This window comes from Diorhabda sublineata, chromosome 10, assembly GCF_026230105.1.
Source record: "Diorhabda sublineata isolate icDioSubl1.1 chromosome 10, icDioSubl1.1, whole genome shotgun sequence".
Classification (NCBI taxonomy): domain Eukaryota; kingdom Metazoa; phylum Arthropoda; class Insecta; order Coleoptera; family Chrysomelidae; genus Diorhabda; species Diorhabda sublineata.
The window spans coordinates 4,703,578-4,731,236 of record NC_079483.1 but is presented as its reverse complement, the minus strand read 5'-3'; the positions used below and the strand labels follow the sequence as shown (position 1 = coordinate 4,731,236).

Below are 27,659 nucleotides of genomic sequence, written 5' to 3'. Positions count from 1 at the left end.
TTGAATAATTATATTTCATCATCACTAATATCTTTTTCTTCTTCTTGTTCGTGCCAGTTGTTGATGGATTGTATTCTCCACGTTTCACTTTTTCCAAAGCTCCAAAATTCGAGCTCCGAAATTTTGAAAAAAAGCAGTTGGTTTTTCGACTATAACTCAATTTTTAAGCTAGAAATCCTTTTAAAAAAGCATTTCGTAGGCGATTTCAACTACCTTCTTCAACGTCATATCAATTAAAACTTTTTTGATCCCCCGGTTTTGAAAAGGGTGTAGCCACATTTGGTACGCGAATGCAAAATTTGAACTAATGTATCTCCTACAATTTTTATGATACGTAGATTTAAAAAAGCTCAAAATTTTTGGTAAGTAAAACCCTACAATTAATATTGGAAACATTTTCTCATAACATGAATAGTTTTTGGTTTATTTAATAAAAATTCTTTTTATTTTCAGATTTCGAAAATGCAGTGTTGAATTTAATCAATCATTTTTTCTAAACTAAGCATTCAAAACCTGTCAAATCACATGAATCGTGACAATAATACATAAAAGAAGTTAATTGCAAGGGGATTACGATTAATTTGAATTAGGGTGGTAATGGCGAGGGTATAATTATTACATTTTTTCAAAAAAAGAAAAAAGAATAAACCTTATTTTTATTATAAATCAGTCAACTCTTATGCAAAAGACTTTTGACAGTGCTCATTTTAAAGGTTTTTCTAGTGCTTTGAAAAAGATCTCTTGAGTTTTTTTCCAAAAATTTGATTAATTTAGTTATTTCCGGTTTAAAGGTTTCCAATTTAAGGGCTCCCCAAAAATATCCATCTTTCAACGAGCAATAACTCAGTTATTATTGAGCTTACAGAGGTCCTTAAAAAACAAATCTGTTTGTTTTTTTATTAACAAAATTTTTGTTCTGTATAATTTTGCCGATAAAATGAAAACTTTTGGAGTTATTCATGAAAAACGCGAATGAAAAATGAGCAATTTCAATCTTTAATAACTCTAAAAGTAAAAACTTTAGAAAAAAAATTTTATAGAATAAAAGTTGCTTAAAATTAGTCAATCTATCGACCTACGAAGGGCCCACACATAGGGAAAAAGCACCCTTCGGCACATGGCTTTTTGCCCTCTTTGTCTCTATCTCTATCTCGATCTTCTCTTTCTAATGGAACTACTTGTGATAAGATAGATAAGACTGGTCCATAAACTTCGATAGGTCTATGGTACCATCCCGGTTTTGTGTGAAAAGACTTTTATTCTTTATAAAGAGGAATTCGAAAAATATGATATTGATGAAATTGAAAGAAATCGTGGAATGACGATGACGAGAAGTTTCAAGAAAAAATCATTCTTTTAAAATTGATATTAAACCGCCTATGTATCACGAATGCTTTATTATTTAATTACTCTCGCGCGTTACGATTGCCAAAAAATGTCGCCAATCAAAAATCATATTATTATCTAGATTGTACTTGTCCGTTTAATATATCAAAAATTAAAGATTCATTTTGAATCGAATTTTCAATTCAAAAGTGGTTTCGAGAAATCATTTCAGAAATCCGAAGGATATTTCTACATTTTCGCATGAACAATTTTATAACAACAGCCGTTAAAACTTGTTAAAAGTAGACGAACATTTCGTAATAACCCCGTAAATTTTATTTGATCAATAAACTTTTGTAGTCAATATCGTTAGCTGTTGGTTAGTTCTAACAAAGAAAAATTCTAAATAGTCCAAATAAATTTGAAGTAAAGTTTATAGTTGTAAATTTATGACGCTTTTCGTGGATAAATTACGCATTTTTATCTCATCCCTTTTTTGTGAAATTATAATATTGAACGTTATACGAAATGACGTCTAAAAGTATCAACAACGGAGTAGATAGCCCGGAGAAGTTGGCGGAACTCAATAAAAAAATATTAGAGATCAAGAAAAAAATTCAATTGTCAGGTAATTAGCAATAACAATAATTTTTTAGAATCAAAATGTCGTTGTGTAATGTATCAAAATATAATTGAAAAATGAGTTTGAATACTCATATAAAGAAAACGGTTCTCGTTATTAGATAAATATGAAAAAAAAAATGTATTTCTAGCGTTAGTTAAACATTATTTTAAGAAAGAAAGATGAAGAAACCAAAAAGAAGTTACGTAAATATTTTCCTGGTAGTGTTCAGTACCGTAGAATGATTTGTAATTAATTCTCTGCCTTTGAAAGTAGTAATAAAAGGTTTTTTTTTTCAACTTTTTCTTTGGAATTGGAAAAAAGTGCTGAAACAAAAAATATACCGCAGAAAATTCTCTACAGATTGGTTCGTAAGCTTTTTTTCCTAACCTCAAAATTTCCATTGTAAAATGGGTTGGAACGCTCAAAAATAATTTGAATTGCTGATAACTCGAAAACCATGAGAATTTCGATACAAACCGCCGGGACAAAAAGTGTGGAGCACAACATTCTGTACAAAAAAGGTTAAAATTTTTCCTTAACCTCGAAATTTGCATTATAAAATATATTTCAACACTCAAAATTGAATTAATGAATTAATGAATCGCGAATAACTCGAAAACTATGAGGAATTTGAAAAAAAGTACTGAAACAAAAAATATACAGCAGAAAATTCTCTACAGATTGGTTTGTAAGCTTTTTTTCCTAACCTCAAAATTTCCATTGTAAAATGGGTTGGAACGCTCAAAAATAATTTGAATTGCTGATAACTCGAAAACCATGAGGAATTCGACACAAACCGCCGAGAAAAAAAGTGTGGAGCACAACATTCTGTACAAAAAAGGTTAAAATTTGTTCCTAACCTCAAAATTTGCATTATAAAATGTATTTCAACACTCAAAATTGAATGAATGAATCACGATAACTCGAAAACTATGAGGAATTTGGAAAAACGTGCTGAAACAAAAAATATACCGCAGAAAATTCTCTACAGATTGGTTTGTAAGCTTTTTTTCCTAACCTCAAAATTTCCATTGTAAAATGGGTTGGAACGCTCAAAAATAATTTGAATTGCTGATAACTCGAAAACCATGAGGAATTCGACACAAACCGCCGAGAAAAAAAGTGTGGAGCACAACATTCTGTACAAAAAAGGTTAAAATTTGTTCCTAACCTCAAAATTTGCATTATAAAATATATTTCAACACTCAAAATTGAATGAATGAATCACGAATAACTCGAAAACTATGAGGAATTTGGAAAAACGTGCTGAAACAAAAAATATACCGCAGAAAATTCTCTACAGATTGGTTTGTAAGCTTTTTTTCCTAACCTCAAAATTTCCATTGTAAAATGTGTTCCAACGGTCAAAAATAATTTGAATTGCTGATAACTCGAAAACCATGAGAATTTCGATACAAACCGCCGGGACAAAAAGTGTGGAGCACAACATTCTGCACAAAAAAGTTTAAAATTTGTTCCTAACCTCAAAATTACTTGTATAAAATGGGTTTTAACGCTAAAAAATATTTTGAATCGCGAATAATTTGAAAACCACTAAAAATTCGAAAAAAGTGCCGGAGCCAAAACTGCAGAGCACAAAATTAGTACACATATTTTTGTGAAAGAGAAACTATGAAGAAATCTGTGAATATTGAAATAATAATCAACCGAGATCGAAAATAGTGTTTATGATCGCTTTTTTTAAAAGTTAGTTCATTTGAAACCAAAAAGTAGTAACACGAAAACCAGTGCTAGAAATTTTGTTGCTAAACTCAATCAGTAACCAAAAACCTCTGAGAATCTAGAAAATCAGAAGCGCCCAAATAAATTTTCGGTTTAATCCTATTCTATCTGTACTAAAGGTAAAATCTTGATTAGATGCAAAATATGCAGTAATTATGAATGCCAGAATATCTGAAGAAAAATCATAATCTAAAAACGCTTCAGGAACACAAAAATAAACAGGATTTTTGTCCCGTACACAACCAAGAGCATTGATGAGGCGTTTATTAAAATTGAATTTCGTCGGCTTATTTTGAACTCCTTAGTAATTATTTTATACAATTAGGAACAAATTAAATGGGGAAATGATCATTTTATGATAATATTGGTACTATAATGTATCTGGTAAAAAATAATCAAGTTAATTTTAATAAAATTAGAGACTAAAAAGTTAAGACATGTTTCAATTGATGCACAGGAATTTTCATATAAAAAAACCGACATTATTAATAAGACACCCTTCATAATGAGTATTGCCCGTGTAAAAATTCTCTAGTGAAAAGGGAAGTTCCTAATAACAAATCAGTGGTCGTTCTTTCTATCTTACGACCACTCTCAATTGAAAAAATGTTAAAGGTGTCTGTCGTAGCTGTACGTATATAATTATGTGATGGATCGTATCATCACAACAAATCACAATTTGTTAGTGTCAATTATTCTCATCATTTTGTCGGATACACCGGAAACACACAATACGATATTATGTACTGATATACCGGACACTACGATTGTTTCTTTAATCCATTTTTTATTTTCACAGCTTAATTATTAAAGCACAAATAAACAAATTAACTAACTAAAATTATGATTATTCATCAAGTTATTTTTCATTTTATTCTAAAATTATGAGTTCTACATTTAATTTTTCTCTTATCCTTTCGTTTCTTCTTCGATTTTGTCTGGTGACACCTCTGGCTCTGCAAAAGTACTTTATTTTTTCTGCATGAATTTTGCTTTTGAGTGAGTTTGTAAATACCCAACTGTCACCGCTCATCATTCAATAAGTCGTGTGACTAACTAAGAAAAACACATTTTTCTTACGAAAAATCGATTTTATTCCAACGCTTCGCTAACTTCTCGATGCCGCGCTTGTAGAAGGATTTCTCTTTTGCCTTGAATTATGCTTCAGTTTCAGTAAAAGCAATTCGAAGTGTAATTCGTTCAATTTAACCATCGTCACCATCGGTTTGTGAACAGGTGCATTGTCTTGGTTTTTTCTTCGATATATGAGGCCGTTTTACCTTAATTTTTGCATTCAAACTATCAAAAAACTCTATATAGTATTCGCTATTGATTGTCTTCACCTTTTGGAGATAGTCGATGAACAATATTCCATTCGCTTCCCAAAATACTGAAGCCATAACCTTTCCAGTGACTGTTGTGACTTTGGAAGCTTCTTACATAGTTCACCGTCTGCAGTCTACTTAGATGATGATCATTTTGATTCCGGAGTGAAGTGATGGATCCATGTTTCATCCTTTGTTACATTTTGAAGCAAAAAATCTATTAATTACATGTGAACATGGCCAAACATTACTCTGAATCATCAACACGTTTTTGTTTTTGATCGACTGTGAATAAACGCGGCACCCACTTTGAAAAAAGCTTTCCCGTGGTAAAGTGTTCATGCATAATTGTAAACACACTGTTTTTTGATATATTTATGGCCTCATTAATTTCAATTTACGATTAGATATAACCAATTTGTGGACTTTTCTAATGTTTTTTGAAGTAACCACTTCAATCGAACTACCAGAACATTCACCATCATCTGTACGACCACGTTTAAATTCAGCAAACAAATAAGAAACGGTTCAAAGCCATTGCTGAGCTTATACAGTATTTTTTCATCAAGAATCAATGATAATTTAACACACGAATTTTTTTAAATCCGTTATTTTGAAAATAACAAAAGTAGCTTCACTCAAATGGCTGTCACGTTTTTATGACTAATCGAAATGTCATGGAAGTTTACACATAATCTTTTGATGGTTGATACTTCATAAACGTCATATGAATAATGAAAGCGCCATCTGTTTGTCAATCATACGACTTATTGAGTGATATTATATGTATAAAGATTGATCGGAATATCGCTTTATGTACTGTCATTTTGGTGTGTTTTCAAAAAATTTGTGTTTAACGCATTCTTCTTAGCGTGGGGCGTATCAAATCCCCTTGACGTTGGCGAAACTCTATGTATCTTGAGCTAGTCTAAATAACTGTCCTGTTTCTCTTATTCCAGTCCATTCTCTAATATTCTTCAACCAAAAGGCTTGTTTCCTTCCAATTCCTCTACGATCTTCAACTTTTTTCCTGCATTTAATATTATCCACCAACTCACGAACCGTATTTGCTCTGTTAAGGACTGCATCTTCTATGGTATCTTGAGCATGCGTCTAAATAATCACATTTCAGAAGCCTCTAACCGATTAATGGTAGATATTTTTAAAGTCCATGCTTCGACACCATACAAGAGAGCTAAGACAATATGTAACATTTGATCATCCGTTTTCGGAGTTGAAATTTTAAATTAACATTAGAAAAAGTGCTACCTCAATTCTACATTTTATTTCCTTTTATCCAGTTGTTCAGTAATGTAGCAACCAAGATATTTGAAACTGGACGCTCTTTGAATCATTTGTCCGTTTACCTGTAGCTGTGTGTCATGGTACGGCAAGCGACTAAATATATTTTGTTTTAGAACAGTTAATATTTGGACCCATCTCTCTTCCCATACTGTCAATGGTGTTTAAAAGGCATTGCAGTCCATTCAAGTCGTCACACAGTACAACTGTATCGTATTTATAAGTTAATTTTTACTCCATATGATAAGTTGTTTCTGTTTAATACAAATTAAACAGAAGTGGTGAGAGTATGCAGCCTTGTCTGACTCTTCTTAACATTTTGCAGTCTTCTGTCGATTTTCCGTTGATTAGAACGTCCGCTCTTTGGCGCCAACATCGCCGAAACTACCAACTCCTTTTTCCCTTAATATATGTATTAACTTGTCGTGTTGTACTCGATCGAATGCTTTTTCCTAATCGATAAAAACTGCAAATACATCTTTTCGTTGGCCCCGGCATTTTTGTAGTAATATATTCAGTGCAAAAAGTGTTTCTCGTGTTTCCAACCCATTTCTGAAACCGAATTGAGTTTGGTCTTGATCTTCTTTGCACTTATTTCTGATTCTAGAGTCTTAAGAATATTTTTATAGTGTCACTCATCAAGTTATGAATTCGGATTTTAACCAGTCTTCTGAATGAACATGATTGAAGAGTTTGACTAATATTCCTATGTTTTCTTCGTTCATAAGCTTCAGCATCTCTATTGGAATTTTGTCAGATCCAACAGCTATTTTTGTTTTTAGCAAACTTTGTAGCATGTATCACTTGTGATTTTTGTATTTCATTAGTGTCATTATTCAGTTCTTTGATATAAACATACCGAGTTGTTCGAATTTCTTCTTCATCTATGATTATTTTTCCTTTTGAATCCTTTAAGGTATGAGGAGTCTTCTTGTTGTATAGGCCAGCTACTTCTCTGACTTTTTTAAACATATTGAACGTGTCATGTTTGTCTTGGACTCGTTTTAATGTGTTTTTCTATTATTTTGGAAATGTGATCTTTAAAAAGTATTTCTGTACTGTCAACTTCATGTTTTATGTTGTTGATATCTTTTTCAATTTCTGTTTTGATTTCCAGTTTTAATTTTATTGGACTTTTTCGAGCTCGATTTTAATATCAGAGGATTGTGATCCGATGCAATGTCTGCGTCAGGATATGTTTACCACGATATAGACAATCTGGTTTCTAATTACGTGAGGTGGGTTTCCACGGCTCAAGATCGTATTTAAATGTTTTTCACAGTTTGATTAAACCATCCCGGATCCTTGAAACATGATCCTACACTTGGTCCATTTGATTTTTTTTTCATGATCTTCAACTTTGTAAAACAGAAAACCTCACTTTTCATATTTTTTTGTTTTCTTCAACATAATTCCAATAATGTTTGACTAAATTTTTAATTTGTGCTACCTTTACATCATCTACCTTGATCTTATATAATATTTTTCAAAACATATCGTTCATTTTTGTACAAAATTTTGTTTTTTCATTTTGCAAGTAAGAGGTAACTTCAAGATAATATATTGATTAATTTTATTTTGAATAAAAAGTGCAAAAATGACCTCTTTGGGGCCTTGACGATTTTTTAACGCTAAACTTTACCTCGGGCCTACAGGGAGCCTATGGACCGCACACAAAGAACACCCCGTATGGAAACACAAACAAATTTTTGGGCCCAGGGGAAAGTTTATCAATTTTAGTTGGGGATCAATGTGTTATTAAAAAAAGTATCAATTTATTCCCAATAAAAGTAGTAGCAGCCAGATATATTTAACAGTTATAACTTATTAATAAATTTTGATTCATTTCCAGAGGGACAGAGGAAAGCTCTTTTCGAAGACTGCGAAGCCGAACGAAAATCTAACATTAATGAGATAATCAAACTAAAAAAAGAACTTTCGGAACTTGTAGTGACTCTTCACGAATGCAAAAGTTCGCAGACGAAATTCCGATTGAAAAACAAAACTCTCGAAGGAGTTCCCGGTTCTTTAATGGATAAATCTCCAGAGCATGTGATGGAACTCATTGATACCAACATTATTGATGAAACTAAAAAATTAGATTTATTGCGATACCGTTCGAAACAGGTAGAAAATGAAACTGTATTACAATTATTTTTAATTTTTATTACAGAAAATTGGTTCGAAGAAAACTTAAAAAATATTATCAGTAGTTTTCAAAGATTTCATTTGTTCAAACATAAATTTAGGATCTCCTTACATCTTAAGAATGGTGAGCAGTTATCTTTCTAGCAGGTCTCTCTGTATAGAGGAGGATGAGATGATACCCATTACAGCTGGAGTGCCACAAGGTAGTGTTATGGGCCCATTGCTGTGGAACATTATCTATGATGGGGTTTTAAACTTACGACTAATGGAAGGAGTATCTACAGTGGCCTATGCAGATGATCTCGCAGTCATGATCAAAGCCAAAACAGAACAAGTTCTAATGGCAAGGTGTAATGATGCTCTGGAAGAAATAGAAGCTTGGATGAGGTCAGTTGGACTTAAGAAAGCTCCCGAGAAAACAGAAGCTGTGATGATAGTTGGGAAGAAACGTCATGGCCCAATAGAATAGAACTTAAGATCGGAGGTCTCGCCATTCGCCCAAAGAACCATGTGAAATACCTATGTGTCATCATAGACAGAAGGCTCAAGTTCACTGAACACCTCAGATATGTGAGTAACAAGGCGAACGTTACAGTTTCTGCTCTCAGTTCACTAATGCCTAATATGGGAGGCCCATGTGAAGCAAAAAGGAGGATTCTGGGGTGCGTGGCGTAATCTATAGTATTATACGCAGCTCCAATCTGGGGAAGTGTTCTAGAGATTAACAAATATAACACCGTAGCCAGCCGAGTACAAAGAAGAGTAGCGCTGAGAATATGCAGGGGCTATCGTACTATCTCAACCGAGGCTGCAAGAGTACTTTGCACAAATAATACCTATAGATCTTCTAGTTGAAAAGAGATCAAGAGCGATAGGAATGACAGCAGGTGAGAAAAAGGCTCTTCGAAAAGAAACGGTACAGAAATGGTAAAATAGATAGAACGCCAGCGACAAGGACGTGTGGCTTCACAAACTGCTACCAGATATTACGCCGTGGTATGAGAGATCCTGTGGTGAAATTGGATACTATTTGACCCAAACAATGACAGCCCATGGCTCTTTCCAAAGTTATGTTAGGAGAATAGGTAAAGCTGAAAATGACCTCTGCCTATACTGTAGCTCGGAGATAGATAATGCAGAGCACACAATTTTCAGATGTCCTGCAGATCAAGATGGAAGCAGATTTTAAATGGAAAGCTGTTGAGAGTATGGTGGAAAAAATTCTAAAAAGAAAGGAACAGGACAGTAGACAAAGAGGTCCAAACACACAGCAACATTAGAAGATAATAGATAGACCCGAACTCCTCATCCCTGCATGCAGCAGGGGAAGGGAGACGTAGGGAGCAAAACAGAAAAGAAGGAATCACAAGAAAGGCAGCTCATCACTATGAAGAAATATTTGTTAATGGTGCCATAATGACTAATGAGCGGAGCTCAGATAAAAGCGACTAACAGAGGACATACAATCCGTCCGAGCCCCACCGCGACGCAGGAACCCGCAGTGGAGGTAAAAGTTTCCCAGCAAAACTATCTGCTGTGGAAGTGTGATAAGTCGTTTTTTTTAAACAAAAATTTAATGACTGAAAAATATTTCTTCCTCCAGATTATTATCTATACCTCTACCTAAATTTTACTCACATATTATCACTACGGAGTTATGATAAAGTGATGCACAAATTCAAAAAAGAGGTACAAAAAAATGCAAAAACATGTCCCATGGAAACGTTTACCATCGTAACTTCCTAGTTTACATACACTTTTATCTTAATTGTTTCCTTTGGTACACGAGCTGCTACTTAAGTTTTGAGATTTGGCCACACTGAAGTGATTATGTCGAATCTGACATTGACATTAAAAAGTTTGCCATTTTTAATGGTGAATGTATTTAGAACGTGTCGTAATACGAATGTTATCTGAGTTGGAATTGAATCGCAAATATTTCAGAGCGAAATGATTTACAATGTGGATTAAACCAAGAGCAGTGCGGGCCGCGACTTTTGTTGATGAAGCACCATCTCGAGTCAACGTGTTCCACTAATTTTCCGAATTTTATCGTAGTCGCACTTTGATACAGGATGAATTTCGTAAAGTTCGTCAAAAATCGATGGATTCGGATCGTTTTGACATATGACAACTCTTGAACCAACGTTACTTTGTATGAATGGAACTTATTATCACGTAAAATTTTCATTACAGATGTTAGCGAAATATCAAATTCCCTGGACTCAAGTGTGGATCGTCTTCTAACAGGACACAAACATCGAAAGATTTGTTTTCAGTTGATGCAGTTTTTCTGCGCACTGATTTGGATAAAACAGTTTATTTAAACTTTTTCACTACTTTACTGATATTACATCTTGTTATGAGATTTCGGTTAGGATATGAATCATTAAAGATATTACACGTTTATTATTGAGTTCTATGTCTATCAAAATATCCTAATATCATTAGAATATCGATTCGTTCTTTTTCAGATAAACGATTCGTTATGACTTTCAATAAACTTCAACAATAATAATTAATTGCAACATTAAATTTTTTATTTGTAGCTATAAATTCGAAATTATGGCATTTAGGTATAGGGAACATTAGATGAAGAATTTCTTAAGGATCTAGAAAAGTGAAAAATATATTTAGGATGATCAATTTGAAATAACAAAGTTCATTATTTTTCCGATAAAAGGAAAGATCTGACAACAATGTAAATACCACCATAAAGCTGACTCTGTATAGCGGATAGTTTTGCTGAAAGATCCTATACAAGTTTATAAAAAGTTTTTGCGGATAAATTAAAGCCATATATGTTTATCTTTTGGTAGGAAGTATTTTAAGTTTCTAAACAATTTGGGTGGCTAAGAAACTCAAAATTGAAATGTAGCAAAAATGCACTCCAATCAACCGAATATAAATAATAATTTATATTAATTATTTTAGAGAAGGAAGTATTTAACAGAACTGGCATCTAAGTATCAAAAACTACTTAGTAAACACGATAAAAAAGAAATGAATAAAAAGGTGGAACAGCCGATTAGAAAGGTAATATTCCAAAAGTTAAATAAAATATATATATATATATATATATATATATATATATATATATATATATATATATATAATTTATTGTTATTTATAAATTGTTGTTTCGCATGTACTCGTCACGAGCGGTTTCACATTAAAGAGGTCAATTTTCCAATGTAGCGCTCCTCCATTTGAGCAATTTGCTGATGAAATCTCTTCACCGTGTCCTTCTGGAACTGTACCCAAATTGTAGGAAAAGACTTCTAAATAGAAGTGGTGAAAGTGACATATTTCAACCTAATAGGATTGGATGATGAGCTCTAAGTGGCTTTCAAAACCAACCGTTTAACATCACTCACTTAAAAAGAACTATTTGTTCTTGAAACATTTTCCTTTATTTGCACCCATACCAGTTCAATCGAGTTAGTTCTTAATATGGTGGAGATGTAACCACCGTCATTCCACGATTTTCCGCAATTTCCTCAATTTCATATTCTTCGAATTTTTCTTTACAAAAAATAAACTTCTTTTCTCACAGAACCGGAATGAAACTTTTAGTGCAGGCAGTCAATCTCAAAATGGTGTCAAACCCTCCGAATTCTTTAATGCAGCTCCGATTTTACTGAAAATTTAGAAGCTCATCTTACCCTCAAGATCTACATGGTCGCAAGGTGTGCAAAATGTTTTTAAGGAGTGAAAACCACCCCTTATTGAAAAATATCATTATTATAGTTTTTCCTACTTTTTTTCAATTCAAATCTTTTTCGTTTATGCACCATAAATATCTTAACATATTGTATAATAGAAAATTTATATATTTTGAAGTATCAACCCTTAAAAATCTTTGAAAACTACCCTTCTGATGAAAATAATATAGGAACAAATCTTTTAACGATTTAAAACATTGCAATTTCATTTTTACTGTGAAAAATTTATAGCATTTTAATAAAATTCAATTGGTTATTAATTTTCATTATTCAACCCTTAAAAAATACCCCAAATTTGCAGAGAATGAAATAAAAATGAATCTATTGACTGCCAACTTTTAAATTTTGCATTCTTTTTGATATTAAAGTTTCTTTTCTCTACTGGAAGTAATTTTCAATAGTCTATGCTCTGTCAACCCTTAAGAACCACCCCTTTGATAAAAAATAAAAAAAAAATTTAATGATTGTTAATGTTTTGATTTTGAATTCTTTGGGTATTTAAGTGTATTTTCCAAACACGAAGTGATTTTTCATTCTCTACCCCTTAAGAACCACCCCTTTACCAAGATTATAAGTATATCATCTCTTGTTACTCTTAAATGTACCTACTAGCGTCAACAGAAAAATCCGTGCGTCAAAATTTGAAACTTTTTCATATCCTATAATTCACAAAAAAAATTTCAAATTCTTATTTTTTATGTAGCTCCATTAATTTTGAAGCTATCACATCTATTAGAAAACCATTTTTAAGGTTATTTCCAGGGATACAAGCATATATATGTTAGAAGGGCTTGAGGCCCTGCATATTTTATTAATAGGGTCAAAGGGCTATGGATAAGCAATCCTCGCACTATAGTGACAGATTAATTTGGTTATAACTCCGTCAATTTTTATGCTACAAAAAAAATAAAAAAAGCAAAATAATCTTCATAAAAAATGCTTTGGTTTGATTGTTTATTTGTTTTTGTATCTGTTATAATTATGGAGATTAAAAATTTTTTAAAAAATCAAAAAAAAAGTATTATTTAATACTAATTTTTTTCAAAATTATGTATTTCTGATCAGCCAAACTTTCAGATGTTGTAAATAACATCTAAATAAAGTATTTTGTACAAGGAATAAGTTTAATTTTGATTTTCAATGAAATGGCATTAGTTTTAGCGCATTTTTTTTAGCTTTAACTATGTTACACCATATTTCACTGAAATTCTAGTCAAAATGACTTTTATCAGTAGTCATTTGAAAGGACTTTTTAAGCTCTTTAAAAAGTATTCTATGACTTTTTGTTGAAAAATGTACCCTTTTCCCGTTATTTGAGGTTAAATGCTCAATTACGTAAAACAAAAGCTACTCAAGTATCAATAACTTGCTTTAGGTAGAACACTAAGATTTTAAAATATTTCTTAATTTTCTTAATTCCTTTGTTTTTTATAAGCTTTATTTTTGTTCTTCACACTTTCTTCGATAAAATGCATCATTACAGAGTTATACGTAAAAAACTATTGAAAAATGCGGTTTTTTGACGAAAAATCGAACTTTTCAATTGCAAATAACTCAAAAACTATCGATCTGGCGAAAAAACTTTACATAACATTTTTTACTTTAAATTTACTGCTCTTTCGATTTCTGGGGTTATTATTGGTGAAAAATTTTCCACCCCCGAAAAGGGGTTGCAAGCCCCCGGGGAGGAAGGGGGTTTGCACACTTTGGCACCATGTAGATCTCGCTTTCTGTCGAAATTTCAAATAAATCGGTGCTGCATTAAAGAATTAGGAGGGGAAAATGCTTGAATACCTGGCCTATTGATATTATTCTTGGAAATTAGGCAATTCTGTAAATATTTTTTTTAACCACTTGGTCTCGAGTGATAACCCGCATTATGCATTACTATTATACAGCTATGAAGAAGAAGATATATTATTTATTCGAACCATTATTTAAAAACATCAGCTTTCATGTCCTCAAGATAGTTACCGGAACGAGTAGATTCAAAAATTAATAAACCACCTTTAACAAAACCGCCGATGTGTACAGTGGCGGACTGAGGATAAAGCGGACCGTAATATTATAATTGCGGGCTTATTTTTCAGTCATGAAATATACTTTGCGTATTAGTTCTATTTAATTATCGGATTCCAGAAAGAAAATAATATACATGTACAAAAATTAAATTAACACTTAAAAAATAATAATAACATATAATAATAAAATTGACAAAAAATTGTTACAATTTGCAGACAAAAGCTTGTAAAAACTAATAAACTTACATAAAAATAACTAAATAAAGATAAAACAAATAAAATAAGATTTCAATATACAGAAGAAAACCACAATGAAAAACAAAATTATAGGTAATAGTAATAGATAATATATAAGTATATAAGTCCATAGCAAAGGCACTTTTCAGTGAATATGCCCTCAAATTATTGCGAAAGGCGGGAAAATATGATATCGATTTGATTTCAATTGGCAAGTGATTGTGCATTTTTTGCATTGTACAGTATCGAGCACTTAACTAATTCTGAACGTGGAGTAGGTAGGTAAAGGTTGTGCTCCGCGTTCCTAGTCGTACAACGATGTTTTTGAAATTTTTGAAGCGTGCTTACGAATTAGGCAAACGGATTCAAAGATGAATAAGGAAGAATAAGAATTTTTAATCTTTTGAAAAAGTCCCTGCAGTGAGCCCGCTGTTTAGTACGAGTAAAGGACAAAGTAGTTTGAAGATTCGCTCAAATGGAGTCGCACTGCACGTACCACATAAGAATTAGCGATTCAATAAGGGCATAATAAAATATTAAGAAGTTGGATAAGTTCAGTTCTTTGGAATCTGATCTCAGCGCAAAACAGGAGGAACTCAATATTGTAGATAAGGCGGCAATATGTAACTCCCAAAATTTTGACTAAAACCATAGATAAAAGTTTGAGAGATCTGGAAGATCAGTTACAGTCCACATTTTCGCTCTGAGGCAAACGCAAAGAATGGGGTATGAATACGATCGGCCAATTTACTCAATCTTCATAGATTTACAAAAAACTGTGAACAGAAACCATCTGTACAGCATTATGAACGATCCTAGTATTCCAAAAAAGTCGAAAATAACACTCGAACATACAAAAACTAAGGTAAAGGCAAAAATCAAAGAACATTAAAATGTTTCCACGGAGCAAAAATCGTCTCTATCAAAGCATTGAGGTCGCTAGACTTCTAAAGGGTTTATTCAAAAATCACAACAATCGACAGCTAATAAAAGGACTGTCAGATGACTTACATAGTCACCCTTGCTATAAACTCATTTCCTATGGTTAAAAAAGCAGTTTTTAAGGAAAAATATTCAACCCTATGAATCTACAAGTTGCTATATATCCAGTGTTGCTTCGGAAAAGCTTCCCACTGGAAGATAGGATATGTAAGACACTAACTTGGGAATTGTTAAGCTGCTTAGAGGAAAAGATTATGATACAAAAAATAGACACAAAGAAGTTGTGGAGATCTTATTGACAGAATCGTAAATATTGAAGGTTTACCCATTAATAGATAGACTAGCATAGAAAAAGAAAGAAAGGAAACGTTTCTGTCCATCGACAGTTCTTTTGAGGTCTGAAAATACGTAAAAGCCCGATCTGGATAATATGGTGGATGAACTACCTTCAAATAATTTAAATTTCGCGTCATTTATAACATTTAAATTTACCAGTATTTTATGGAGGATGTCATTATGGAGGGTAGAGGTTAGGAGGCTTACCTTAAAAACTGTCCCTTTGTAGACGGTAAATTATAATTCAAAATTTGACCAAAATGGAGCTCTTGTCGGACGAGATATCATATGAACTTAGAAAATTCAATATTTCAAATGACTAGAGTCATTAATTAAATATAACGCTGAATGTTAATTAATTATCGTGAATTTGTAAGAATTTTTGCAAATTACCACAAAACATTAATACACAATAGAATCATCAAATTTGCTCAGTGAAAAATTGTCCGAGTGGACGTAAAATGAAAAGTAACTCAAGTAGTACGGCGAAGTCATTATCTTTCTTTAAACTCATTTTTGATTTGATGGACACTTTCTGTAGCACAAAGATGGTTCTCTTTACATCTACCCTCCATAGATTTCATATTAGTAGTTCCACGTCAATTTGGTTAAAACAAATAACATTTACAAAACTAAATACGTATTTTAATAAAATTAAACTGCATTGTTTGAATTAATTTTAATGAAACTGTTAATAGGCTACTACGAAATTACAAAACGACATACACGCCGTCGATGTCCAAATCAGAGAAGCTATGCACGTGAAAAATAGATATATGGATATCTTTAAATCTTTAAAGTCCGATTCAGACAACTTCGAAGGAAACATTAAAAATTTGGAAGAAGCTTTGAATTTGCAAAGAGTCGATATCGAAAAACTTCAAAAAGTGAGTATGAGAATTAGATCACACAAACGCTCGTGTAAGAAAGCTCGTCCCGTTAAGCTAGGCATCCACTCCTGCATAAATCCACGGATGAATGCGGAGCAAGACATTCCACCACCACCTGTCATTCAAACAGGTCCTCATCGTGTTGTCTCCTTCATCTCCCACTAGTTCTGTGAGAGGGTTAGCTCGGTGACTTTACTCCCTTATCTCCGCGATTGTTTGATCTTCGTAATGTATGTGTGTAAACCCTTTCCAACTTTCTTCGTTAAGTAAAGATCTAATCACTCTCTATCGATGCACATGTTTCCTGTAGTCCTCTCTGGTGTACTTAATAAGTTAGTTCCTATAATTCCTCGTTCGGATGTGATCCAGATCCTCGCTTTTCTGTCCTGACGACCATAATGCCCTATATTTTTTACGGTTCCGTTTCTCCGTGTTTTTACGTTTGTTTCTCCTCGCTTCTTGTTTTCAACGTTATGTTCTGTTGACCCTGTAGATTCTTTTTGTTCGTTTTGCATGCTACTGAGACATAAGTAATAAACCTGAGTTTCGTTTCCGTCTTCAAACTTCTTTTTCTACCGATTAATCCGCATAATCTTGATCTCGTTTTTTTTTCACTTTGTCGAATGTCTTTTTCACGTGTTCGTTGAGAGTAAGACCTTGATCGAACGCTACTCATACGTATTTTGCCATTTTTTGTCTACTGGATTTATTCGTCGTTGATTACTATGTTCTGATTGGGTGAGTAACTCGTCATTGTCTTGTAGAAGACGACTTGGCTTTTTTCATTGTTTACTTCTATTTTTCATGATAAAAACCTTTACTTTTTGGTAATATTTTTTACTCTCACGCACTTCGTTGCCATATAGCGGTACTATATCATGGTGTTTTCCGTTTTTGGGTTGTCCGCTATGTATCTATCGTAGGTCAATAGACAAGTTGGGATTTTAGCTAATATCCCAGGACAATAGGCAGTTGGGTGATGGTAGGGTCTGTGCACTGGAATAGGAGAAGTTCAGGACGATTTTCAACGCCATCTCTGTGACTGGTTCACATCCAAAAGCTTACTTGTTGGTGTTTTATTTTTGAATGTTTGTCAATCTGGATTCTGAAACTAAGTTCCAAACATGCATCGAGAAACAACCAAAGATTATTGAATGAACAACGTCCATCTACAAAATACTTCATTTAAACAGCATTTTAATTTCAGGTATTTATATTTTCTTGTAAACAACAATATTTGAATTTGAAATGTTAGCAAAATGAAAGTTTTTGCATAATAATTTTGCTTCATTCACAATTTGATGCGACAACTAGCTTCGAGCATTTAAAACTACTCGAGTTATTTTCAAAGTTCCCGCGAAATTGTGAATCAATTTTCAAATATCCCGCGCAAGCCAATTTTCAAACGACCGCGCATCTACAGCGTTAGAATGGATATGAACCTTAGATCAAATTTTTGATTATAGAAATATTTTTTTTTCTTGTCTAAGGATCAAATGAATAACTGGTACGGAGCCAGTCGGAGAGATATCGCTAGGATCGACCTTTCTCGTCAAATTTCTATACAGTGTGGCAGATCAATCCGTGTATATAATCTTTAGCTGATGGCGCGCCACGCATGCCTAATCTTCCGGAATATTAGCTAAATGCCGGATATTAGATAATTCCTTGCTATTTACTGTTATGAGAAACTCATACTCTGACTGGTTAGGTTAGGTTAGGTTAGGTTAGGTTAGGTTAGGTTAGATTAAGTTAGGTTAGGTTAGGTTAGGTTAGGTTAGATTAAGTTAGGTTAGGTTAGGTTAGGTTTGGTTAGGTTTGGTTAGGTAAATAAAGTCGCAGGAGAATAGACAAACGCTTGGTCATTTTTCGACGAATAATCTATTGTCCGGCATTTAGGCATGCATGGCGCGTCATCAGCCAACTGCCTATTGTCCTGGGATATTAGCTAAAATCCCAACTTGTCTATCGACCTACAACATATCTATTATCACACATCGGTGATAATACCGCTCCCTGTGGTACTTCTGTCTGCTGTTTTCTGATGTCTCGTTTACTACCTCCACCTGAACCTTCCTCCCCTTGTGATAACTGCTCAGGAGTTTTTCAAGAGGTTTCATATATCCTACCCCTTTTATCTTGTAAGGCTACGTACATCAAAATATTTGTTTATGTCGATGAAAATGACTTCTGTGGATTATTTCTGGTTCAAACCTTCTCTCACGATTTGCTGTTCGGTGCTGTGCCAAAATGTTCTGCTTGTAGTGTATTTAGAACTCTTGTTTTGCTGGAAAGTGAGATATTTTCCAAATATTCTCAACATGCTGATATCCGCTTGTTTCTATCTCGATGGGAAGTGTTTCATCCTCAATATGCTTTTATGATGTTTTTCAGCGCTCTATTTGAAATTCCGTCCATCCTAGAAGTTGTTGATGATGCGAGCCTAAGTAGTTTTTTCACTTTCATCGCTGTTACGAATCCTAGGGTTTCTGATACCCCTCGTCTAGGTATTCTTCTATCATGCCTGAGAAATCATTAAAGTCATTGGTTAAATCCTCTTTAAAGACTTGGATATATTCCATATGTCGGTTTTTGAGAATCTAGTTAGTTAATCCTTTTATTCCTTTCCTTGTTCTTGTGCTCCTGTAGTTGCTGCAGAATTTCTTTTGGGCTTTTCTAGCTATTCGATTTTTTTCCTTCATCAAATCTCTCAGATCTTCGCTTATATTTTTGAATCTGCCGGATTTGACTGCTGCCTGCGGGATTTTTTACTGATCATCTATCCTACTAGAGTTGTTGCTTAAATTTTTAAATATGGCAACACTGATGTTAATGTATCAAATATGACATTACCAACATAAAGTTTAACATTTTTAATGGTGAACTTACTCAGAACGTGTTGTCATACGATTGTTATTTGAATTATTTTCAACAAAAGTTGTTCGCGCACAAAGCACTCCGTAACCTGTTTTTTCGGAAGAGCTGGACATGTCGCAACTGTTCTATAACGAAGAACCATCAATTCTGATTAGTACACCGGCATTAGTATGCCAAAAAAAAATCAGGGAAACCAATCGCAGAAGACGAATCATTCTATACTACTACAACGCGAGTTCTCACACATCAGTTCAAACAAAAACGTTTTTGAACAGTCTAAACTTCGAATTGATGGGTGATCTGCCGTACAGACCTTGTTTGACACCCAAGGATTTCTTCTTATTCTCGCAGATCAGAAATAAATGACGAGGTCAACGTTTTTCTACACCCGAAGAAGCGGTTGACGAGTTCAAATCAGATGCTTTGGAAGTACCTTAATCAGAACGGGAAAAATGCTTCGAAAATGGGTTCAAATACATGCAAAAGTGTTTTGATCTCAATGGAGAATATATTTAAAAAACAATAAAGCCATATTCAATTATAAATATCACAAAACTTAAGTAGCAACCTTCGTATTAGCCTTCTGAATTTTATTCAGTCAATTTTTTCACGTTGCTCTTTGTTTGTTCAACAAAAAATTATGTAAAATCAAATTTACAACCATACTACGCAATGTAAAGTATAATAAGGTATGTTTCTAGATACACATGACGCCATCTATTGTTCAGAGGACATACTTTCTATTTATAGAACCAGCTGAAGAAGGTATTCTCGATATATGTCTTCGATGGCGTCTTTATCACTTTTTTACTATCAATTATGTCTTATTAAGATCGGTTACAATTTTAATTTATAGGTTATGGACGAAGCAAGCCGGATGCGTTCTCATGCTCGCAGTATCCTTTTGAAAGAAGAGAAATCCGTTAATGAAGCTGCTCTGAAAAGAGAAAAAGAAGCTGCAGAAGGTCGACGTCTTGTTAACGAACGTCGATTAGAGCTTGAAAGACTAGAAAAGAAAATTTTCCAAGGTGGAAAATTACCTATAAGACCCGAACCCGAAGGCGCAGAAGACGCGCAAGATGAAGAAAAATTTCCACCGCTACCACCACATCCCGTAGAAGTCATGACACAATCTTTCGATATTTTGAAAAAAGCCACAGGTTATTTTGACATGACAAGCAGATTTTTAAATAAATGTATTCAATTTTCTTTTTATAGGTGGTACAAGTACAGAAGAAGTTTTGGAACGGTTCAAATCTCAAAAAGAAACCGATGAAAAGCTGCTACTTTTACGAGGTAAAGCAGAAGAAGAAAAAAGGATATTGGAAAAGAAAATGGAATCCATGAACATCAAATTGGAATCTTTCAAATACGCAGAAGCAAAAGACGCAGAACGGTAATACGCCATTTTATACTATAGAAATGTCCTCACATCTTTGCTATTACTGTTTCAAATATTTTTTTATTTTGAAACAATTTTTGCTCCAGTAGAAATCTAATGAAAAAAATCAAGTTGAAGTCATCTGATTGAAGATAACCAATCAGTACAACCTATAACGTAACATTTATCTTTTAAATTCGATAAATTTTTAACAAATTTGTTTTTTTAATTTTATATTATATTTATTGAAGCCACTTTTATTATAAATATATTTTTCCCTGAAACTGTAATATAATCCGTTCCTGAGATATGGTCGTTTTTAGTTGCCCACCAGAAGTACGTGTTGAAGTCAGTTCATCAAAAATATCTGGCAACACTGAACCAATAATATGGGGTTGTACATACTTAAATAAATAAATCACATTGTCGTGTATTTTATGTAAATTATATCAATTATGTATTTGAAATTTTAAGAATTCTACTACACTTGAAATATATTCAATTTCCATTTTTTTTACTGTGAACCGATTTGCATGAAATTTTGGGATTGGGCTTATCTTACCCTTAACTTCAAAAGTGAAAATAATCTGAACTGCGCACCCACCCTGGGGGTGGTTACCACCCCTTCTAAGTGGTGTAATTGAAGCTTTTCAAAAAACCCTATACTTTTCAAGTTATTGGTAATTGAAAATTCGGATTTTTTTCACGTTTTACATCGGTTTTTTGCAAATATCTCCAAAAATATGCAATTTAACGAAAATTTTATGCTAAAAAAATTGTAGCAAGTAAAAAACTGAATAAATCGGTTTGTTATAAAGTGTTCTAAGTGCAATATTAAGCGATATATTAAAGATCGAAGCCGTTTTTTATTTTGTCTGAAATTTAATCGATGCCATCTAGCGGCGAGCAGATACATTTTATGCATTCTAATGAAATAGGGTTTTGTAGTACATGAAATAAGCTTTAAAATGAGCACTGTTAAAAGTCTTTTTTACGTATAATGAATGAGCTGTAATGCAAATAAGAAAAACATCTGATGGTTTTTTTCTTTTAAATCAATGGGTTTCATAAGTGTCATCTCCACCAAAATTAAAATTAATTTATTCCGTCTAGAAATAACTTTAATATAAAGAGTTTGATTGATTCTAACAGTTTGGGTGCTTTAGGACGCGTATTTTTCAAAAAAAAATCACGATTTTGGGGAAAAAAATGTAAAAAACCACCTTCTTTTCATAATATCTCAAAAATGATGATAGATACGTATAAAAGTACATTGATATTAAATATTGGTCTTTTTCTGAAAAAAAATTTGGTTTTTTTCTTTTTTTTTGTCACACAAAAATTGACGGAGATATGATTGTTTAAAGAACGCGCGGCAGCGCAATCACAGTCTCTCCCGAGCCCTTTGACCCTTCACCGTTTTAAAATAAAAGGTTTTTCTCTATATATTGTAATGAAAAAAGTTGTAGCTCTTTCAATTACCTTTTAAATGATTATTTATAAGTTGTGATAGCATCAAAATTGAAGGAGTTATGGTCCAAAAACTAATCGTATTTTTTTCTACTTAGTAAACTGAAAATTTCGGAATGTGAATACTTAGAGCAAAGTGAAAATACACAATGATAGAGTTCATATTTGTTCATATGTTCATTTGAATGAAGTTTAAGTTCATTGTCGTATTAATTTAATCAGTTACTTTCAAATATTTAAGCGATTAATCGATTAAATTGTCACCAAATTAACATAACATTTAAATAACAAATAACAATAACATTTAAATCCTTTTCATTTCATGAAAAGAAATTTTTTTAAACAATTTTTATCAAAGGGTTGTTTTTAACGGTTAAAAATTCATTTATTAAGATAGAGAACATAAAATATTATTTACTCTATAGTTAAATCTTTTTATGTTACACTAACGTAATTTTTTCAATTTAGGGGTTGTTTGCAAAGATTGTAATGTTTTCAAGGGATTGAAAATCATTTTATTAGCAGGTAATTGTGCTAGAAAACACTTTACAATTCCACCCCTTAATATTAAACACGTTTTCTAGCGATAAAATAGCTCAATGTCAATTTTTCTATTAAGGGGTTGTTTACACCCCTTAAAAATAATAGGCAGAGCTCAGATCATTTTCACTTTTGAAGTTAAGGGTAAGATGAGCCTAATTTCAAAATTTCATTCAAATCGCTTCGGAAGCAAGACCCTATGTTCCATTTCAATGACTACAACTCAATTTCCATCCAAGATTAGAGACACAATTAGAGTAAAGTATGCTAGTTTAAGAGTTTTCAAATTAATACCTTCCTGAAGAGTTACTTAGAAGAAACATTAATTTTTTGGTAGGAAAACTGGAGAAATGGACCTGATCCAAAAACAAATAGAAGAGAATAAAAAGAAATCTGAGCGGTATGTAGAATTGCAGTTAAAAAAAGAAGAGGCAATTGAAAATTTATCGAAAGAATTACAAAATCTTTATCTGTGTATTAATCCTTTAGCGGAATTAGATACCGATCCCCTAGTTACTTTGGAAAAAATTAAAAACGACATTAAAGGAATTTTTGATAAAATCGGAATCGAAACAGAAGATACCAATTCGGAAAAGGTACTATTATTTACTTACAGCCCATTTTTAATTCAAAACAAATATAATTACACAATAATCTGAATTTTTTTCTGTAACTGCATCATAAATGTACCTGACCTAATACAAATTTCCTGGGGCGTGCGCCAACTCGTGATTTTAATAACCGCGATAAAATTTTAACTTCTGTTACAATGTGTCAACTCGTGATCGCGGTTGTCATGAAGATTAGACAACTCGTGACGGAAGATTATGCACCTCGAGATTTTAATTATGAAATTAAAAGCAAAAATAATATACAAATGAATTGTAAAGAAGTCTTTGCCAACTATATTATTAGCGGTTACTTATTGGGAACGTGGCAATGAAACACCAAAGTGGACTAACTTTAATATATTTTCCGAGCTTTCTAATACTGATGTATTCATCGTTTAAGAAATAATTAATTAAGATTATCGGTGGTTTTGAATCGTATTAAATCTTGGAAAAATTTTAAATTCATTAGTTTCAATATTCAAATTGACGTTGACAGAAGTATTCTAGAGATTCTTGACTCCTTAAATAGATGCAAATGGCATAAGCTTTCATCGAAACATCACAAAAGCATCACATGTCTAGTAATTGGTGATTCTATCCGATGACCATCCGAGGAATTTCTAATTGATTCGGTTGGGTTATTTGATTAAAAATTATGTCAAAATTATTAATAAATATTGCGCAATAGGCTCGTCCCATGATAATTTGCTTGATCATAGTTTTTGAATATTTCTATCAACGCCAATTTGAATATTGAATTTTATGAATTTAAAATTTTTACAAAAATTTATACAACTTAAAGCCACCACAAATCTCAATCAATTATTTCCCAGACGATGAATAAATAAGTATTCGAAAGCTCGCAAAATATATTAAAGTTAGTCCACTTTTGTGACGCTGTCTACATAAGGCAGATCTCTCAGTATTTAGAAAATAGACTAAAAGGTTATCAATACTATAAAAAAAAATAAAACTACGTTAACGAACCATGAGATATCAAAAAAACATAAAATCAATTATAAAGATTCAAAATTCTTGGAACGGAATCTAATACACGAAAAGAAATTGTTCACATTCATAAGAACGAAAAAGCTATAAATGATGAAGAATTTAAAATTTCAAATAAAATAAAAGTCAAAATTATATCTCTATTTTGTAAATTCTAATAAAACTACAAATAATTTGATTGATTAAGTACTGGAGATGTAAGGACTAAAAAAAAAATAATTTTTCTTATTAGAACATTTTCTATTTTGATGTAGGTGATCTATTGATTAATATAAATACGCAAATTGTTAGTTTCAATATCATATTTTGGTAAAGACTTGATAAAAAGTCGAAACGTCAAATTTTCAAAAATCATTAAAAAAACTAATTTTAAAACAGAAGAGACCCAAAATCAAGAACATTTCCATAAATATTTAGATAAAGGCTTGAAGAAAAGTCAAAAAGTCAAATTTTATCTTTCAAAAATTATTTTAAAACAGAAGAGACCTAAAATGAAGAACATTTTGATAAATATTTAGATAAAGACTTGAGGAAAAGTCGAAAAGTCAAATTTTATCTTTCAAAAATCATCAAAAAAACTAATTTTAAAACAGAAGAGACCCAAAATCAAGAACATTTTGATAAATATTTAGATAAAGGCTTGAAGAAAAGACGAAACGTCAAATATTATCTTTTAAAAATCATTAAAAAAACTAATTTTAAAACAGAAGAGACCCAAAATCAAGAGCATTTCCATAAATATTTAGATAAAGGCTTGAAGAAAAGACGAAACGTCAAATATTATCTTTTAAAAATCATTAAAAAAACTAATTTTAAAACAGAAGAGACCTAAAATCAAGAACATTTTGATAAATATTTAGATAAAGGCTTGAAGAAAAGTCAAAAAGTCAAATTTTATCTCTCAAAAATCATTAAAAAAACTAATTTTAAAAAGAAGAGACCTAAAATCAAGAACATTTTGATAAATATTTAGATAAAGGCTTGAAGAAAAGTCGAAACGTCAAATTTTATCTCTCAAAAATCATTAAAAAAACTAATTTTAAAACAGAAGAGACCCAAAATCAAGAGCATTTCCATAAATATTTAGATAAAGGCTTGAAGAAAAGTCGAAACGTCAAATTTTATATTTGAAAAATCATTAAAAAACTAATTTTAAAACAGAATAGACCTAAAATCTAAAACATTTAGATGCATTAATATATCAAATAAAGAAATTTAGCCATGTATGTTGAACAACCGGAAAAAATACTTTGGACAATATTTAAAAGTACCATCCATATAAAATATAGCTTTTTAAAAATATAGAGTTTTTTAAACAATTTAAATTTATTTCATATCCAAACATAATTATGTTTTTACTTGAACCATTGTCCAATATTCTCCTTGGTCAGTTTGTCAAAGATCAGTATTATTTATAAAATTGTGAATTTAGGTTGGGTAACCTAACCTAACCCAACCTTACCTAACCTAATCTAACCTAACCTAACGTAACCTAAAGTATTTAGAAATTCCAAGTTTCAATATTTGGATTTTCCAACTTTACAAAGTTAATTGGGTACTAAATTCCAGATAGTACTCTTAATGAATCCGTGACGAGTTGTATTATGTACTCAGACTACCTTTTCATTTACCTAAAATATCCCCGTCCCGAGTTGCATCCTTATCTCAACAGATTAAAAATCGTGACGAGTTGTAGCATTTTTTATTTTTTTCAATAAGTTCCTATTTGACAATAGAGGTTAGGTTTTGTCCAGCCGTCCGTCTGTCTATAGCAGCGATATCTACAGGAAGATTATAGCGATCTCGGGTGTTTTGCATTTAATTCCTGTTTAGCTGTAGATGTGCTAAAACGAAATAAAATTTGGCAATTTGAGTTGACCAAAATATGATGCCATTGATCCCAATGGCCAAATGACATGAATTGACGTGAATCGACATCAATAGACATCGATCGACATCAAATGACAATAGACGTCAATTGCCTCCAATGGACGTCAATGCATGTCATTTGAGGTGATTTTTTAATATAATAAAACTAAGACTAAAGTTAGACTTAGTTGTATAATTTATATTAAAAATATTGATGACTCAACATCGAATATTCCATTGAATGTTTTGTTTATTTATCTCAATTTTCATAATAAATTGGTGTAATGGCATATTTGAATATAACTTTTAAATCAGAACAACTTTACTTTCTAATATTTTTCTGAATTGTAAAGAATAAACTCTTGCACAAAATTCAAATTTTTTGATAAACCTCGTATACTGCTTTAAATATTTGATATATGAGGGTCGCATTTTAACTTTTGGACATGCAGAACTTTTTATCAAGAATAATTTTCTTTCATTAAACTACTAATAAAAAAGTTTTCCATATGGTTCCAACTTAATTAGACACACTGTATAATTCTTTCTCTTTGCTGAAATAACACAATCAGCATTCGATATAATTTGTTCAATCTAACGTAAAGAGGTTCAAAACTCTGTCAAGATTAAATTAAGAATCAATGTGGCATTAAGACAGGGTGATATATATATAAATCTTAAATTACAGTAACGCCCAAAAAAAACTATAGAAATTTTATTTAATAATAAAATGTGCTAATTAATCAATTTTGTTGTACAGGAAGGTATCGTTGTTATTGACCCAAATGACGAAAAGTGGTTACCTGCCCCTTACGCAGGCTTGGTCAGAAGAACCCCACTTCCCCAAACTGGAGCTTCCCCAGCACCACCTGCGCCACCGGGTATGTTATTTATTATCCATCATAACCAAAATAAATTCGAAGTTAATGGAAATTTTACCATCACACTTTATTGTGTGAAATTTGAAAGGAAAGTAATTATTTTTAGGATCCGAAGATGAAGAAGAAGTGCCTTCAAGAGGTTATTTGAAAAGACAAGCTCAGCTTGTTGTTGATGCTAAATCCAGAAGAAAGAATGTTAGATTGCAAGCGCAACGAAGAAATTAATTAGTCCTTTAGTTAATTTAATCTGTTTACATTAATAAAATAATAACTTTTAATTTTAGTAGTTTCTTTATTACAAACCTGTTATATTTTTACAAATATTGTGATTCCATCTTGAAATAAATAAATGTATATTTCAAGTTTATTTTTTTTTTGTAGATAATGAGTTTCTTAACTTAA

At 32.0% G+C, this 27,659-nt stretch overlaps 1 protein-coding gene across 1 annotated transcript; it reads left to right on the top strand.

Annotated features, from left to right (window-relative positions):
• Nucleotides 1–1,854: 1,854 nt before the first annotated feature.
• Nucleotides 1,855–27,482, top strand: LOC130449821 (outer dynein arm-docking complex subunit 3). The gene is made up of 9 exons (XM_056787857.1): nt 1,855–1,954; nt 8,174–8,448; nt 11,404–11,505; nt 16,429–16,617; nt 20,354–20,657; nt 20,716–20,893; nt 23,226–23,484; nt 27,137–27,257; nt 27,364–27,482. The coding sequence occupies exons 1-9, from the start codon at nt 1,855–1,857 to the stop codon at nt 27,480–27,482; spliced, it is 1,647 nt and encodes a 548-aa protein (XP_056643835.1).
• The last annotated feature ends 177 nt before the right edge of the window (nt 27,483–27,659 follow it).